This window comes from Geotrypetes seraphini, chromosome 7, assembly GCF_902459505.1.
Source record: "Geotrypetes seraphini chromosome 7, aGeoSer1.1, whole genome shotgun sequence".
Classification (NCBI taxonomy): domain Eukaryota; kingdom Metazoa; phylum Chordata; class Amphibia; order Gymnophiona; family Dermophiidae; genus Geotrypetes; species Geotrypetes seraphini.
Genome location: NC_047090.1, coordinates 99203454 through 99221541, shown reverse-complemented (window position 1 = coordinate 99221541; position 18088 = coordinate 99203454). Strand labels below are relative to the sequence as shown.

The 18088-nt window shown below is 40.3% G+C and overlaps 1 protein-coding gene across 2 annotated transcripts in view; it reads right to left on the bottom strand.

The window, feature by feature from the left end:
- Positions 1–5846: 5846 nt before the first annotated feature.
- Positions 5847–18088, bottom strand: part of ZFYVE26 (zinc finger FYVE-type containing 26) — a 244083-nt gene continuing 231841 nt past the window's right edge. For both annotated transcript variants that reach the window (XM_033951453.1, XM_033951454.1), the window contains 3 exons: positions 17263–17445; positions 8198–8242; positions 5847–7153 (listed from right to left, as the gene is read on the bottom strand). In XM_033951453.1, the coding sequence (XP_033807344.1) occupies positions 6944–7153; positions 8198–8242; positions 17263–17445 (438 nt within the window). In that variant the 3' untranslated portion in view covers positions 5847–6943. The remainder of the gene's footprint in view (positions 7154–8197; positions 8243–17262; positions 17446–18088) is intronic.

Sequence of the window (18088 nt, the reverse complement as noted above, 5' to 3'; positions counted from 1 at the left end):
TACACCATCCGGCCCCATTGCTTTGTCTATCTTTATTTTAGCTAGCTCCTCATGAACACAACCCTCAGAAAATCGATCAGGGTCTATTACTCCATTCCTATTCACGTTTGTCTTCTGGAGTCCTGCTCCTGGCGCTTCAGCTGTGAACACAATAGAAATATCTGTTAAGCAATTCGGCCTTTTATCAGCTTCTACATATTCCTCCCCTTCACCTTTTGAGTCTCACAATGCCACTTTTGCATTTCTTCCTATCACTAATATATCTAAAAAATGTCTTGTCTTCCCGTTTTACCATACCAGCTATTTTTTCTTCCATTTGCATCTTTGCTTTCCTGACTACAAGACCAGTCTCTCTTAACTTTTCCAGATATTTTGCCTGTCTTCCTCTTTCTGCAATCTTTTATAGTTTATGAAAGCTAACCTCTTATTCCTTACCTTCTCAGCTACTACTTTTGAGAACCAAAGTGGCCTTTTCCTCTTTTACTTACTTGCCACACAAAAAGGTTTGTCACCCTTACAATCGCTCCTTTCAGTTTTGCCCACCGCATTTCCACTCCTTCTAGACGTTCCCATCCAGACAATAATTCCTTGATGCAAACCCCCATCTGAATAGTTAGTTTTTTAAAAGTCTAGAACCTTTGCTTTTGAATGAGCCCTCTCTATACCCATATTAATATTAAACTGTACCAAGCAGTGATCAAGTTTATTATAAATCTGATTAATCGCTTATTCAAAATTCTAAGCGATGTACAAAACAATAAAATTACAAATTTCTGGGGGAAACAAAACAAACGAATAGAACTAACCTGACAAAACATATTAAACAAAAGGAAAAGATGGGTAAAGAAATACAAGTTGATAGTAAATAAGACACGTATGGGAAAAAAACAATAGGAGGGGAGAGAGCAGTATGCTTCAAAAAAGTTGGGAAATAGGATTCAATTGAGGCTCCTAATCAAGCTTTCTAGCTATCAAATGCATCTTTAAAAAGAAAGCTTTTTAACTTGCTCTTGAATCTATCTAGATTGCATTCTTCCCTTAAATAAATAGGGAGGGAATTCCATGTTTGGGGGGCTGTGACAGAAAAGATGAATTGCCGCTGTGTGTTTGTTTTTGAGTGAGGGAACAATTAATAGATGTTGGTCGTTTGACCTCAGTAATCTTGTTGAGGTGTAGGGAATCAATAATTTATGAATGAAGACGGGAGTTTTATAAAGAAGAGATTTGAGTTAGCAGACTTAATTTATATGTTATGCGGTGAGCAACTGGAACCAATGCGCTTTAAGGAGAGGTGTCACATGGTTGAATTTCTTAGCTTTCATTATAAGTTTAATTGAAGCATTTTGGATAATCTGTAAACGTCTGGTTTCATTTTGGGCTATCACTGGATGCCAGATGATCACCTACTGTAAAACTTTCCCCATTTGTATGACCCCCATACCGTGTGGGTTCCATTACCAACTGCTGGATCAGTTCTCCTTGTAGAGAATCCCGAATCTCCCATTTTTTACTCATTTTCAAAAATAAAAATGTCCATGTGAAGTGTACAAAAGCAAGTTTTGTAGACTTACCCACCAACAACCTTGTCTGATTGCGCCATTTTGAGCACCCACCAACAACCTTGTCCGATTGCGCCATTTTGAGCCAATCAGGGGCTTCGGCCCCTACCACGGCATCCCATGATGCATTGGGAGGGAGAAGCCCTGTCATTTGCTGTACGTGGCCCTTTAGGCAGGAGGAAGTGAGCTTCCCTCCTGCCATTTTCTCAACCAAAGGTATGGGGGGATGTGGGGGCAGGTCCAGGAATGTTGGGGGGATGTGGGGGAAGAGGCAAAGATGTCAGGGGGAGGACCAGGATGACAGAGGAATGTCAGGAGAGGTCCGGGGAAGTCAGGGAGGGGTGTAGGGCTCTACAGCTTAGCTGATTATGGCAGGAGGAATCCCATCAGCTAAGCCACCATGAATCCCCCAAACTGGCTCAGCTGATGGGAAGCCTACGTTTTTTTTTCTCTCTTTGGGTGGTGGGAGGGAGTTGTGATCATAGGGGAGTAAGGGGGGGTCATGCCTTAAATCTTCCAGTAGTCGTCTTGTCAGTTTGTCACCTTTGAAAACTTAGATGCAACTCAAGCAGGTCTAACTGCTGGCGTCTAAGTTCCCTCTAGGAAAGGTTTGATTATGGATGGGGGAACATCTAGGACGCCCGTCATATTCCTGCCCATAACGTCCCTATTAGGAGGTCCAAGACTTAGGCTGGACATTTTGATTATGAACCCCTTAGTCCAGCAGTATAAAGTTAGGAGTCATGGATGTTCCAGCAGCCTAGTTGTCCAGAAAAAGGATTAAAAAAAAAAAATTTTCTAGACATATAGTGTTCACCTTTCACAATAGGTATTTTTACACTGCCAACTAGTGCCATTTGTCCAAAATCAGATGCAGGGCAGGATTAATTTGTCAAGGGGCCACCATCCCCACCCCACCCCATTTATTTACCCATTTTCTTATTTTCCCCACTTTAACTCTTTTATTTTAAAATTCAAAACAAAGATTACCATACCAGTGAAAGCGTACAATTTTTCTTCTATGCAACCTCCAAAACATCTCTGAACAAATCTGCCCTTCCTTCCTAGAGTAAGAGATCTTCAGCTGGCAAGGCTTTGGGAAGCCACCCAATTTATATTTTGCATTTGGGTAGGAGGCATGACAGGTCACTTACAGGCGGCGGGCGAGAGGGCAGTGAAGGAGTGGAAGGTAGGGAAGCTGACCTCACCTCACCAGGAAGTCAGAGCCCCCTGCAACTGCCCTGTTTGCTCCCCCCTAACGCCAGCCTTGGGGCCCCCCCTGATGTTTTTAGGCCTGAGGCATGTGGCTACTGAGCCTACCCTTTAATCTAGTCCTGCTTAGACGCACCATCATTTATGGCCGTCTACATGTATTGCCCTTAGTGGAAACTGCCCCAATGTTGTTGGTTGGGCTGAGAACTTTTCAGCAGCTCCTGTATATGGGTGCACATCCATGCTTATATGTCAAAATTTCACCTAAGCATATTTCTGTAATTACAAGTATGTCTTATATAGTGCATATTGCACAGATACGCATGGTTAGAGTCTGGGTACCTATTGAAAATATTACTCAGTTGTGTACAAGCCACACAAAAGCATGGCACACTTTCAAAACTGTGGAGAGAACAAAAAAACCACTCAAAACCTGGTGATGCTGAGGGAGCTCCTTTCATCATTTGTCATTCATATTCAAATTAGAGAATGGCACAGTGACAAAATTCATCACAGTTCTTGTCCCTGCGGATAACTGCGGGAAACAATCCTGTGTCATTCTTTAGTGTCTATCTCAACCTCAGTCCTACACCAGCATTCTTCAATACAAGGCTTGAGGGTCAGTGGTTGTGTCCATTCATACTCTGATTCTTCCCTATCTCCTTAAAAAATGACATGGAGATGGTATCCCACAGTTATCTATGAGGAAGGGAATGGTGATGAATTTTGCCACCGTGTCATTCTCTAGTACATATCTAAAGTCTTGTCGAGTTTCTTAGTCTCTGAGCAGAAACTCCGCGGCAGACTCTCTTATCTTCTGTTTGTACCAATTTTGTATATGTTTTGACTGTTGTATTTCATTTGTAAGTGTCTTTTTCAAATAAAACACTTTAAAATAAAAAATTAAAAAAAATTTTTTTTGATGGCTTCAGACTAATGAAATGAAAATTGAAATCTTCAGACACCCTACAAGATACATTTGAAGAAAAGAACACCTTGCCAACAGTTAAGCATGGGGGTGGATCTATTAATATTTTAGAAGGGTTTGACACCACTGGCACAAGAAATACAAGACAGGTGGAAAGAAGAATACATTCAATGTTGGATATTTTAGCAAGAGAATGATCTGAAACATACTTCAAAATAAAAATTATAAAGATGAAGGTCACTAGATGGGATTTTTCTGACATGTAAGGTAGCCTAAGAATGTTTCCAAGCTAGAAGAACTGTGCAAAGAAAAGACCATAAGACAGCAATTGCTCTAATGCAAAAGCTGAATCTCTACGCACTGGTTTCAGCTTCTGAAATCATATGAAAATTTATTTCAAGAACCTGTACTATGGAAACAGCTTTTATCATCTACAGTGGAGATACTGTTACTGTCCTCTTAGTACTCTGAGAAACTCTACACAACTACCATGGGAAAAAATAAATATTACAAAGTTTTGTTTGCCAGGCAGTCTATGAACTAATAGGGTATATAGTTCCTAGGTATATCCTAATGTCTCAAAAAGCTGCTTGTTTTACCTCTACAGGAAAAGAGAAACTTAGTATAGCAAGATGAAGCATTTCATTTTTAGTAGAAACCACACTAACAAAAGAAACCAATAGCATTTTATTTATTCAGTATAAACAAAAAGGTTTAGAATTAATTAGCCAATATGGAGAAATTAGGTCTTACCTGCTAATTGTCCTTTAATTGTACCAGATGAGTCCAGTGGAATGTGGGTTTACGACTATCTTAATAGTAGGATTTTATAAGGCACAGCACAATTCTGTACTCTGTCTTTACCTGATGGCAGACAATTGCAAGAATACTTTCTACAAAATATATTACCACTGGGAAGGCTTAGATTCAAAACACTAAAACAATAAATTTATATAAATTTGTGTAAAGGTCCTCAGTTTTCACTACTCTCAAATCAGGAAAAACCTGTAGTCACCCAACGGGGTAATCAAGCATGAAACATCCTCGGACCTGTGTGCACAAGTGTAAAGTGACCAAACGATTGTGTATCAAAAATAAAATAATTTATAATTATTGTGTTTTTATATTACACAAGTCACTTTACACTTGTGCACACAGGTCTAAGGATGTTTCACGCTTGATTACCCCGCTGGGTGACTACAGCTCACAACTCCTATTACAGGTTTTTCCTGATTTGAGAGTAGTGAATACTGAGGACCTTTACACAAATTTATATAAATTTATTGTTCTAGTGTTTTGAATTTGAGCCTTCCTAGTGGCAATATATTTTGTAGAAAGTATTCTTTCAATTGTCAGCTATCTTTGATATTCTTTCTTTTGGGTTCACGTTGTTTGAAAGTATTTACCTGATGGTAGACAAACCCATATTTTCTGGATTTATCTGGTACTGATAAGGAAGTTACTTTAGCTTTAGGAATTTCTAAATCCAATATTACCTGTATTAATGCCAACTAGTTAGGTGTCGGCATAAATTTCAGGATTTTTCTGCTGGTGCCTAAAGCTTATTTATTGCACATTGAAGACCATACAAAATATATCCGTTCAATAAAAAAGTGCAAATGAGTGTGCAAAGAGTCAGAACCACAAGAATGGGTAGAGATTGAATGTTAAAGTGGGTAATGTAGACCTCAATTGAAGGCTCTGACCTTTCTCATGGCAGATGCTAAAATTAACTCACAGATCTTGTTAATGTGGTACTAAGTTGCAAACTTAAGATGGCCATTCTTTTTGAGAAATTAAAGGTACAGAGGCTGCTAATAAAAGATCTGGGCCCATTTCTGTGTTGCCTCCATGGTTAGGATGCAACATAATTTGGAGACAGAGTGGTTTCAGTATTACAGTCTGGGAAGCATTCTTATGCCACACATTACCCATGCATCAGTCAGATAAATTATTACACACCAAGTTAATCTGGGACAATAAGAGGCTTGCTATACATGCTGCTACTGTATTAAACTTCAAATCAGCATATTGCTAGAACACTGATCATTTAGGTAATGGGTAGCTTCTTAAGTGGAAAACATGCCCCCTTTCTTTCAATCACAGGCCTTGCACTGTGAGTATCAAGATCTAGTTTGTGATTCAGAGGCAGTTCGGTGCTTACGCTTAGACCCAGTGGACTGCTCTGACATTTTAAGTATAAAGAACATTTCCAGATACAGAAGGTAATTAGAATGGAAAAGTCTAAAGTGATCCCTTTGGTCAACCTTAGAAGATACCACCTATTACTTCAATATTTTTTCATCTATTTTAAAATGGCCTTCTGAAAAGTCTTCTGATTCTAACCTCCTGCAGTATGGATATATCTTAATATCCCTGGTCAAGAATCCAGCATCATAGTAACCCCCTTCCGCAACATTTCAGTTAAGAAAAAAAATGTTTCTATCTTCCCCATAGCAGTGCCTTAGGCTTTGCTCTACTTAGTTCACATAGAACAGATAACTTATACTTTAATCATATGAAACTGGCTCTTATATTTAGAAAGCATAATCAGTGATACTGAATTTGTTTCCAATTGTTCTAAGCTCCTTAAACACCAAGTAACAATTTTGCCAGCTTGTGGCATTTGTTCTAATACTGTACTATAGCTATTTTGGATGGTTGGGGACAATCAATCCAATCCCATGAAGATCGCTCCTACATTTTTTTAAAACTCTACTTGTCCCAGGCATTACATTGATTTTTCCTTTCACTGTGTTGCCTCTGCAGTATCATTCATCTAACCCACATACTAAGGACTATACAGGTGTGTTTAGCCATCATATCTATGTCCACGATAGGTCCTTATGCCAATAACTGACAAAAGTAGTCAGCTGACCAAACAACATTTTGCATAACGGTGCATATTATAAAATATTGTCTACAAAAAAAAAAAAATATCCTGTAGCTGACATCACAAATATTAAGATCTTGAACACATAGGTGGGGAATGGGGCAGGCCACTGTTTTTTGACACCTTGAATTTGTCTCCTACATAACATTGCGTTCCTGCTATAAATGTCTGAAGTAGATATCTAACAAAATAGCTAGTTTCCTTTACTGAGACACCCCTCCCCCTCCCCACTGAGGTAGTTTCATGAATTAAGTGGCACTTTTTGTTGGAGAAGGAAAACCTCCTTTGCATAAAGTCTATAAAACTCCTTTCAACAGCGCCTGAAAGGGAGAGTCAGTACTCTTGTTAATTTTATTTCCTTGAGCTCTGGCTGTGCTTGGCTTTAGGCTGCATCTGATGCTCTGAAAGCCACTTGGAGCAGATCTGGCGGATGATCTCATCACCTTGATCTTTGGCTGCCTGCAGTACATCCTGCACCAGTTGTACCGCTCGCTCTTGCTCCAATTTCACAGCGATGAGGTAGGCGGAGCGCAGCCGGCTGCACACCAGGCATGCCTTGATCTACAGAAATCAAAGAACAGCATTAGCACACACAAGGATAGAGGATTTGGTTGGAATGCTTTTGGGTGTGGTTTTTTCCCTTCAAGGTAAATTTGCTCAGGTGCTTGAAAGAAGCAGGGTGAACACGGTGAGAAAACTAGGGAAAACACATGAGGGCTCAAATCACTAACTTCAAAAAAGGCTGCTTCCAACAACTGGAAGCTCCAAGAGGCCAGAAGACATTTCCAGGCCAAAAAAATGAGGTCTCTTTAAATTTAGGGGTCCTTTTACAAAGGCACGTTAAACCGCCTGCCGCACTAGGATTTTAGGCTGCTGTGGGGGGTTAGCGCGTGATGAAATGTCTGACGCGCTAACCACCGTAGCGCGCCTTGATAAAAGGAGCCCTTAGTTTTGCAAGATAATTTGCTTCTTATGAACTTAAACAGTATATTAAGATGTATTTAACATGCTTGCCTCTACCACAGATCACTCATTGGAATAAAGTCTGGTGGCATATTCATAAAGGCATTTTCAGGTGAATATTCAGCTATCACGGTCAGCTATATATATTTTTTTTTTAATGCTTGAAGCTATCAAATAAAATCTGGATATTCAGTGCTATTATATGGTTAGTGGCAGATAAGTCTGTCATCTGGATAGCAGATTAAATCTTGTTACTATTCAGATAAGTTCTAGGACCACCTTCTCTCTGTCCTGGCACTATCCGCACAGTACAGAGACAGTCAAAGGATAATCAGAAGCATTAATTATATAGTACTCCTGAGTGTCCCAGTCAGTAACATCTGGACAGCAGGTCCTGTTATCCAGATAAGTGCTTTTGAATAGTGATTTGCTTAATTTTGCACTGAAAATGTGGTATAGAGTGAGCTATTATACTGCCTGTGCCACAAATGTTTATGATCTACGTTTGAATATATTATTCCTGGCGGAATTTTGCACAAAAACTTTCTGAATTGGCCAAAAAATCAGATTGGTGCAGCCCCACACAGTTTTACCGATCCTCTTAGTGCAACTAGCCCTAAGTATATTTCAAACATTTCTCACCTTGTTGTCAATACTTCTCAAGTTCTGGATCAAGCTGTCCAGCTCCTATTATCAGAAAAATAGCATGTTAATTACATAGAAAAAGAGGAAAATATTTTCTCAATACAATAAAACAAAATAAAACAGTGGGTTCAGGCTATGGGGCTGATAGTGGCTTTGTAGCACCTCTGTTGGCCTCAGAGGAAGGAAGGAGGGATGGGAATCTACTCCCAAATCAGCAGTAGTTTTTTTAGAAACTGATTTACTAAGACCATTTTCCTATTCTGAGTCTGTGAGCAAAGAAACTTTAGTAAATTAGTTTCTTAAGGTGCCCCTGCAAATCACTGGTAGAAGCCACCGATTTCCCTTCCAAAATCATGCTCTTAGCTGTGTGACAGCACCACAAAGAGGCATTTGCCTCTTTTTCACATATCACCAAAACCTGGGTCCTCATTAGACTTTCCCTCATGTACCCCCCTCCCCCCAGTATTTCTCTCCATCACCCCTTACCAGTTTTTATCCAAGTTTTCTTTTCTCTCTCTCAGGTACCCCCTTCCCTCTAAACTTTATCCAGTTTTTCCTTTCTTGGGGCCTGATATTTATTCCTCTCACAGAAGAAAACACATTTCCGGCTTCTCCATTGCAACTTGGCTCTCTGTAAGCTAGTTATGTATTGTAGGAAGTTTGGGTTGGTCCCATGGTTTCAAGTCTTGTGAGACTTGACACTATGAGAGCTCCTGCACAGCGCAGAGCTCAAGCTTACAAAGAGCTAAGATACAATTAAGAAGCAAAATATGTGCCCTTTCTTCTAAAGCACCATTTGGGCGCCAAAGTGCAATTTTTAAGAACCACGGTGACCTGGCACCTGACATAATAGCCTTACTGGGTCAGATCAGTGGTCCATCAATGCCAGTAGCCCATTCTCTTAGTGGCCAATCCAGATCACTAGTATATGGTCAAAACCCAAAGAGTAGCAACATTCCATGGATAAACAGTTGTTTCCCTCATGTCTTTCTCAATAACAGATTATGGACTTTTCCTCCAGGAAATTGTTCAAATCTTTCTTAAAACCAGCTACGCCACCCGCTGTTACACAATCTCTGGCAATGCGTTCCAGAGCTTAACTATTCTCTGAGTGAAAAAAATTTCCTCCTATTTTTAAAAGTATTTCCCTGTAACTTCATCAAGTGTCCCCTAGTCTTTGTAATTTTTGACGGAGAGAAAAATCAATCCAATTTTTCTCGTTCTGCTCCACTCAGGACTTTGTAACCTTCAATCATATCTCCCCTCAGCCATCTCTTTTCCAAGCTGAAGAGCCCTAACCTTTTTAGTCTTTCCTCATACGAGAGGAGTTCCATCCCCTTCATCATTTTGGTCGCTCTTCTTTGAACCTTTTCCAGTGCCACTATATCTTTCTCAAGATAAGGAGACCAAAATTTATTTATTCATTCATTCATTTATTTAGCCCGTCCTCCCAAAGGAGCCCAGAACGGGTTACAAGAGTACATTCATAGTAAGGTTAGGACATACTTAGGTGAGAAATACAGATTCTACAGCATTTACAGTAAAAACTAAGGGGTTTGATTATAGTATAGACATAACATGCAGACATAAAATATTGACTTAGTGAGCATAGAGTGAATTTAATTTCAGCACATTCAGTGTAGATATCACTTAGAGGTAAGATAGCTTTCTTAGTAAGTGGGTGCATGTTTGTTGTCGGAGAATGTAGTAGTAATTCAGGTTATATTTGCGGTGGCATGCAAGTATTTGTGAGATTCTATTTGGAGTTTAAGGTCATGTTTTTGAGATCCATCCATCAGGGTGTAAATGTGGGTCTTCAAGGTGCTGGGTTTGTAAAGAGGAAGGTTTTCACAGCTTTTCTGAAGTTACAAAGACTGTCTAGTGATCTAATAGATGGGGGGGATTATGTGCCACATTCTGGGTATGTAGTGAGAATATGAGCATCTTCAGGATGTCTTAGACGTGAGTGAGCGGCCAGGTGGCATGACCAGCCATTTTTCAGTTTGGGATCTCAGTGATTGGTTAGGGACATAAATTTGTAGTTTAGATACGATGTAATTTGGCGCCATTTTGTGGAAAGTCTTAAAGGCTAACACCAAGGCTTTAAAGGCGCATTGTTTTTTGGATAGGAAGCCAATACATGGATGTTAATGCAGGGGTGACATGGTTGCAGAAGCCCAAGTTTTTTTAGGAGCCGGATAGCAGGTTTTGCACACCTTGGAGCCGGGAGAGTGTTTTTGCGGGTAAGCCCACTAGTAGAGCATTGCAGTAATCTAAGTGGAATAGTACAAACGCATATAGTAGCTGGGCAAAATCGCTTTCTGAGAAATAAGCACGGATGCACTTTAGTTGGCAGAGGTAATAGAAAGAAGATGACACTAATTTTGATACATGGTCTGACAGCAACAGGTTTGAGTCAAGAATCACTACTAGGCTGCGGACGTTGTCTTTGGCTGTAAGGGTGTCATTTCCCCAGGAGAGAGATGGGCGAGGATATGCGCAGGTGTCCTTATGTATCCAGAGAAGTTCAGTTTTTAGATGCGTTGAGTTGCAGTTTATTTGCAGTCATCCAGTTTTTTTTATTTCTGTTAGGCAGCAGTGAAGCTTTTTATTTGTGCATCTCAGTGTTAACCTAGGGGAAGGTAGAGCTGTATGTCATCTGTGTATGAGTGTATTTTGATTTGGTATTTTTTTGCGATGTTGAGTACTGGTTTGACATACAAGTTGAAGAGGAGTGGGAGTAATGATGCACCCTGGGGCACTCCATAGTTGAGAGGTTTTGGATCTGATAAGGAGGGTTACAATAGTACTTTCTGAGACCTTTTCTTTAAGAAGGAGGAGAACCATGTCAGTGCGACATCACGGATTCCTATAGAGTGTAATCTGGATAGGAGGACTGAATGATCGATAGTATCGAAGGTGGTGCTCAGGTCTAGTAGGATCAGCAGTGCGTCTTCCCCCATCAAGGATTTTCCAGCAGTCATCTACGATGTCTAGAAGCACCATTTCTATGCTTTGGTGCTTCCGGAATCCTGATTGGAAGTTGGAAGGGTGGCGTTTGTTTCCATTAATTCTTGTAGTTGTGCGAGTATTATATTTTCTTGTATTTTTCAGATAAATGGGAGATTTGAGACTGGTCTGTAGCTGCTTAGATTGTCTGGGTCCATGGTGGGTTTTTTAAGGAGTGGTCTTACTACCGCAGATTTCCAGCTCTGTGGTATCATGCCTGATTGCAGGGACTGGTTAATTAGAGGTAAGATGGAGTTCAGGAAAGATTTGCTGGTGGCTAGAAGTGTGGTGGATGGGCAATACTCCAGGTGAGGTCACACCATGGAGCGATAGAGGCATTATAACATTCTTAGTTTTGTTAACCATCCCTTTTTTAAATAATTCCTAGCATCTTGTTTGCTTTTTTGGCAGCTGCCACACATTGGGTGGAAGGTTTCATCGAATTGTCTACAATGACACACAGATCCTTTTCTTGGGCATTAACCCCCCAATGTGGACACTATCATCGGGTAACTGTGATTTGGGTTATTCTTCCCAATCTGTATCACTTTGCATTTGTCCACATTAAATTTCATCTGCCACTTGAACGCCCAATCTTCCAATTTCCTACGGTCTGCCTGCAATTTTTCACAATCCACATGCGTTTTAACAACTTTGAACAGTTTAGTGTCATCTGCAAATTTATGGTTTAACAGTTTTTATTGCAATTCAATGGTACAAAACTTATCACAATACAAACCAGAAAACTCAGAATCCCCTCGTACCAGGTAGTTATCTGCAAATTTAATCACCTTGCTTGTCGTTCCAATTTCCAGCTCATTTATAAATAAGTTAAATAGCACTGGTCCCAGGACAGATCCCTGCAGCACTCCACTGTTTACTCTCCTCCATTAAGAAAAATTACCATTTAACCCTACCCTCTGTTTTCTGATAACCAGTTCCTAATCCACAACTGAACTTTGCCACCTATCCCATGACTTTAATTTTCTCAGGAGCCTCTCATTAGGAACTCTGTCAAAAGCTTTCTGAAAATCTAGATAAACTATATCAACAGGCTCACCTTTACCCTCATGTTTATTCACATCTTCAAAGAAGTCAAGTAAATTGGTGAGGCAAGATCTCCTTCGGTGACCCCATGCTGACTCCGTCTCATGAAATCATGTTTGTCTACGTGTTCCACTATTTTATTTTTTATAATTGCTTCCACCATTTTGCCCAGCACTGAAGTCAGACTTACCGGTCTGTAATTTCCCAGATCTCCCCTGGAACCCTTTAAAAAAATTGCGGTAATATTGGCCACCTTCCAATCTTTAGGTGCTACAGACGATTTTAGCGAGAGGTTACAGAAAACTAACAGCAAGTCAGCAATTTCATGTTTGAGTTCTTTTAGTACCCTGGGATGTATACCATCCAGTACTGGCGATTTATCACTTTTTAACTTGTTGATTTGGCTTAGTACATCTTCCAGATTCATCGAGATTTCTTTCTGCATCATCACCCTTGAAAACCATTTCCAGTTCAGGTAGACCTCTAAGATCTTCTTCCATAAAGACAGAAGCAAAGAATTCATTCAGTCTCTCCGCTATGGCCTTATCCTCCCTGAGCGCCACTTTTACTCCTTGATAATCCAATGGTCCCATGGATTCCCACACAGGTTTACTACTTCTGATGTACCTAAAAAAAACTGTTATGAGTTTTTGCCTCTTTTGCAAGTTTCTCTACATATTCTTTCTTAGCTTTCTTTATCAATGCTTTGCATCTAACTTGCCAGTGCCTGTCTCTTATTTTCTTCATTCGGATCCTTTTTCCATTCTTTAAAGGATGAATTTTTGGCTCTAATAGCTCTTTCACTTCACCTTTTAACCCTTTCAGGACCAAGGGACATATTTGTCCCATAACTTTAAAATCCTATAAATTTTGATTGGGATAGTCTACAGTTCTAAATTTGATATGTACGGATTCCATATGATACTGCCTTTATGTAAACAAACTGGTTCCGACATTCATTCATTAGCGTCGTTGCCAGATTGACGAGAAGATTCACTTGCCACACTGTCCATAAGCCAGAAGTGTGATTTTTTTTAAAAAAAATAATGATATTTCACAAAAAAAAATCAATTTTTTGGCATCTGCAAGCCCTTTTTACCATAAAAATGTCGTCAAAACCACAAAAATTGGCCTACGATCCTTATGGTCCTGAAAGGGTTAACCATGCCAACTCTTGTTTCCTCTTCTTTCTACCTTTGCTGATATGTGGAATACATCTGATATTTTTAAATAATATCCACACCTGGTTTACAGTCCTAATCATTGCAACTGATCCTTTTAGATTCTTTTTAACCATTTTACCATAGTTGCCCTTTTGAAAATTAAATGACTGCACAGTAGATTTCTTTTGGGATGTCACTCCCGGTATCAGCTCAAATTTGATCACATTATGATCACTGTTTCTCAGCGGACCCAGCACAGTTAACTATGCCTTGCATTCCACTAAGGACCAAATCTAAAATAGCTCCCCTTCTTCTCGGTTCCTGGACCAGTTGCTCCAAGTCATTTATAACGTCTAGGAATTTTACCTCCATAGCATTCCCTGATGTAACATTTAACCAGTCAATGATAACTGAACCATGCCTAGCACCATGATTAACCTTTTGGATTCCTAACACCCTGCTGATTTCAGACGAATTGGAATTAAACCCCTGATGCAGCGAGGGAGCAAAACAGGGACCATCCTTGTCAGGTGTATGGGACAGTGGAATTCCCATGTGGCAGCCTGTAAGGATGTAGGTGGCTGGCGTTCGTTTGCAAAAACGCTGAAGGCTTATGGCTCCATGGGAACAGGTAAGTCCCTGCTTCACTATTTACTTAGCAGTGGTGATTTATACTGTGCCTTTTCAAATGCTTATCCTGGTGCAAGTTGCCTATGATATTCATCTACCGTATTTTTCGCTCCATAAGACATACCCAAGATTTAGAGGAGGAAAACAAGAAAAAAAAAATTCTGAACCAAATTCTCCCTGCCAGGCTCTGCACCCTGTACTCCCTCCCTGCCAGGCTGTGCACCCTGTCCACCCTCTGGTGGTCTAGTGGTAGGGAGGGACAGGGCACAGGGCAGGCAGGCAAGCCTAGTGACGGGCAGGCCTAGTGGCAGGCAGGCAGGGCCCCCACGGACCTTATTTTAGTTGTCCTTCCAACCAGCTCTCCCGAACTAGCTGCATAAGGCAGGCATGCGCTTTTTGCATGCCTGCCTTGTTCTGCGCTGATACATGAATGGCTGCTGTCAGTTCTTGTGCGACTGACGGCAGCCATTAACGTAGCAGTGTGGGACAAGGCAAGTACGCGAAAAGCACGCCTTTTGTGCCACTCTGACACTGCTGCAGCTAGTTCGGGAGAGCTGGAGGGAAGGGCAGGACCGCCAGACCAACTAAATAAGGTAACAGGGGTAGGGGGGAGAGGTTGGTTGGGTATTTGCTCCATAAGACGCACCCTTATTTCTACCCACTTTTTTTGGGGAAAAAGTGCATCTTATAGAACAAAAAAATACAGTAAATACATTTGCTTGAAAGTTCTTTGACGCATTATTACATTCAACCAGCTTTTTTGGGCTTATTTTGACAACAGTGACCCTTCGGGGGAGTTTATCAGAGTGAGAGTGGAGTTTTTTCCCCTCAACACCCATGAAGCATAACTGAGGTTTTTTTCTCCACTCCGCGTTCTATTCCTATTTTGGTATTTTGCTTTTAGATGATCGGCACCTGCTAGGAGCATTTGTTGCAAGTGACTTTTGGAGCAGGCTATTTTCAAAATTATAGTAATTGAAATTACCCATTATTATATTGTTGCCCAATTCTCTAGCTTTCCTAATCTCTGAAAACATTTCTTAATTTGTCTGCTCATTTTGTCCCAGGGGATGGTAGTATAACCCTACCTTTATATTCCTTCCCTTCACACATGGAATTTCTGTCCATATGGATTCCACACTGCTATCTATCTCATGTAGAATGTTTATTTGATTTGATTCAGTTCCCTCCTTGACATATAGCACAACCCCCCTCCAATTTGATCTACTCTATCCTTGCGATATAATTTATACCCAGGTAATACAGTGTCCCATTGATTGTCCTCCTTCCACCAGGTCTCCGAGATGCCTATTTTACCTACCTCATCTTTCAGTGTTATATACTCTAATGCTCCTATTTTATTTTTAAGGCTTCTAGCATTTGTATACAGACACTTCAAATTGTGGTGTTTTTTTTTTTTTTAATAGATTCAAAAAGATTTTGGGGCCATTGATTGCATATTCAAATGATTAGACACTTTGGACACCTTGTTATTACATAGGAATATAATTAGTGTGGGGATGGGGAGGTATGTTATGTGATTTAATGAATTTATTATTGTTGATTGGGTTGGGTGGGGGGAGAGGAGTCTGTTTTTATATGTAATGGATAATAATTGTTAAGAATGTCAAGTGATTTGTACAAATTATCTGATTGAATATTGTACACTTGTTGCAAGAGTCAAAAATGAATAAAGAATTATAAAAAAATATATAAATAAATAGTGGGTTTTTTTTCTTGTAACTACAGGCTGCTGAGAAGACGGAAAATTTGAGTCTTTTACTTTGCGTTCCTCTTAAACCCTCCTGGCTTTCTTTCACCATTATTGAAACCTCTACTGGGACTCCCTAAATATTCTGTTTTAATAGTATCCTTCAAGGATACCTCACACCAAACCATCTGCTCCTGGGTAACTGTCTGCTTTCCTCTGCATCTTAGTTTAAAAGCTGCTCTATCTCCTTTTTAAACTTTAGCACCAGCAGCCTGGTTCCATCCCGGTTAAGGTAGAGTTCATTCTTTTGGAACAAGCGTCCCCTTTCCCACTAGGTTGCCCAGTTCCTAACAAATCTAAATCCCTCATCCCTGCACCATTCTCTCAACCACACATTGAGATTTCGGACCTCTGCCTGCCTCTTGGGTCCTGTGTGTGGAGCTGGGATCATTTCTGAAAATGCTACCCTGGAGGATCTGGATTTCAGCTTTCTACCTAAGAACCTAAATTTGGCTTCCAGAACTTCCATCCCACATTTTCCTATGTCATTGGTACCTACATGTACCAATACAGCTGGCTCCTCCCCAGCACTATCTAAAATCCTATCTAAGTGATATGTGAGATCCACCACCTTTGCACCAGGCAGGTAAGTGACCATGCGATCCTCACGCTCACTGGCCATCCAGCTATCTACATGACTAATGATTGAATAACCAATCACAACAGCTGTCCTAACCCTTCTCTCCTGGGCAGAAACCCCTGGAGATTCATCCTTGGTGTGAGAGGATATTGCATCCCCTGGTGGGCAGGTCCTAGTTACAGGATTATTTCCTACTTCACCAGGATGATGCCCTCCTTCAAGGAGACCTCTTTCCTCCAAGGCAGCACAGGGGCTACCAGACTGGAGGTGAGACTTCTCTACAACATCCCTATAGGTCTCCTCTATGTACTTCTCTGTCTGCTACTCTAGCCTCAAGGGAATGTGCTTGTTCTCCGAGAGCTAGGAGGTCTTTGCAGCAAGCACACACATATAACTTATCGCTAACCAGGAGAAAATCATATATGTGACATTCAGTACAAAAGACTGGACTACTAGACTGGACTACCTTCTGCATCTTAATATTGAGCTAATTAATTAATTAAACCTTACTAAGCTACTAGGAATATATTAGACTAATATAGAGAGCCTTAGGATTATATTATATGCTTTATTTAGTGTTTGTTTCTTAGTCTTAGGGTTATATTGTATGCTTATTTAGTGTTAGATTCTTAGCAGGTAATGAAATATAAGGAGTTCTCCTGTTGTCCTAATTAAAATAATTGACAATAAGTTAAGACATGGTGTTTGTCGAGCCCTGGAGTAATAGTATGTGAAAGCATAGTTGGGCATATCTTTGGTAATACACTTTTTACCCTATGACTAAGAACATTAACTAAAATGAAGTACTTAATAGAAGTAGAGCTGAATAAAACCTCTCTCAAGAACAGTAGTGGATACGTACATCTGAAGGAATGTCCTCAAACTCCTGAATGCAGTTAATGATAATGTTATCGCAGTCATCTGAGGTAGCAATGCCAGATTCAGAGACACATTTCAGCAATTGGTGGATTTCGCCATAGTGATGCTGTTTTACCAGGTGTTTTGATGCTTTGTTGTACACAGTAGCAGCATCCAACTGAAAGTCCTACAATTTTGGGGAAACAAAACATAAAAATAAGCTTGAAGACTACATGGGAAAGCAGTTACCAGAAGAGATGATTCCAGACAAGGTGAGTAAGCAAGAACTTCAGTTGCTAGAACCAAAGGACAGGTGTACCTCTCAGACCTCCCAACCTTGGCTGATAACAGAGGATGAATGTATTCTGCTGCTCGCACAGCATGACTTTTTTTAAAGCATGTCATCTTAGGGAGAGGAGAGGAGTAGCAGGATGAGAACAGGGTTCAAAATCCTGCTTCTCCTACTGATGTTCCTAGTGATTTTGCAACTCAGGTACAAATTTAGATTGTAAATACCTACAATAATAAATGTAACTTGCCTTGAGCTACCACTGATAAAGTATAAGCTAAATAACACAAATAATCTATTCTACATTTTAATTCACCATCTCTCCTCTGCTTCCAATGTCTACCATCTAAAGAAAAAACAGGATTGACAGGATGTCATTTTTTGAAGCCTACTCCCTCCCTCCCTTTCTTGATTCAATACGCAACCATTCCATTCCATAATATGTGCTCTAGTCATGAAAACCCACGAAGCTCTCACATGCCTCGACTGATATGGGAATTATCTGCCATACTGGCTTTCATACTTGGGTCATGGTCTTGTT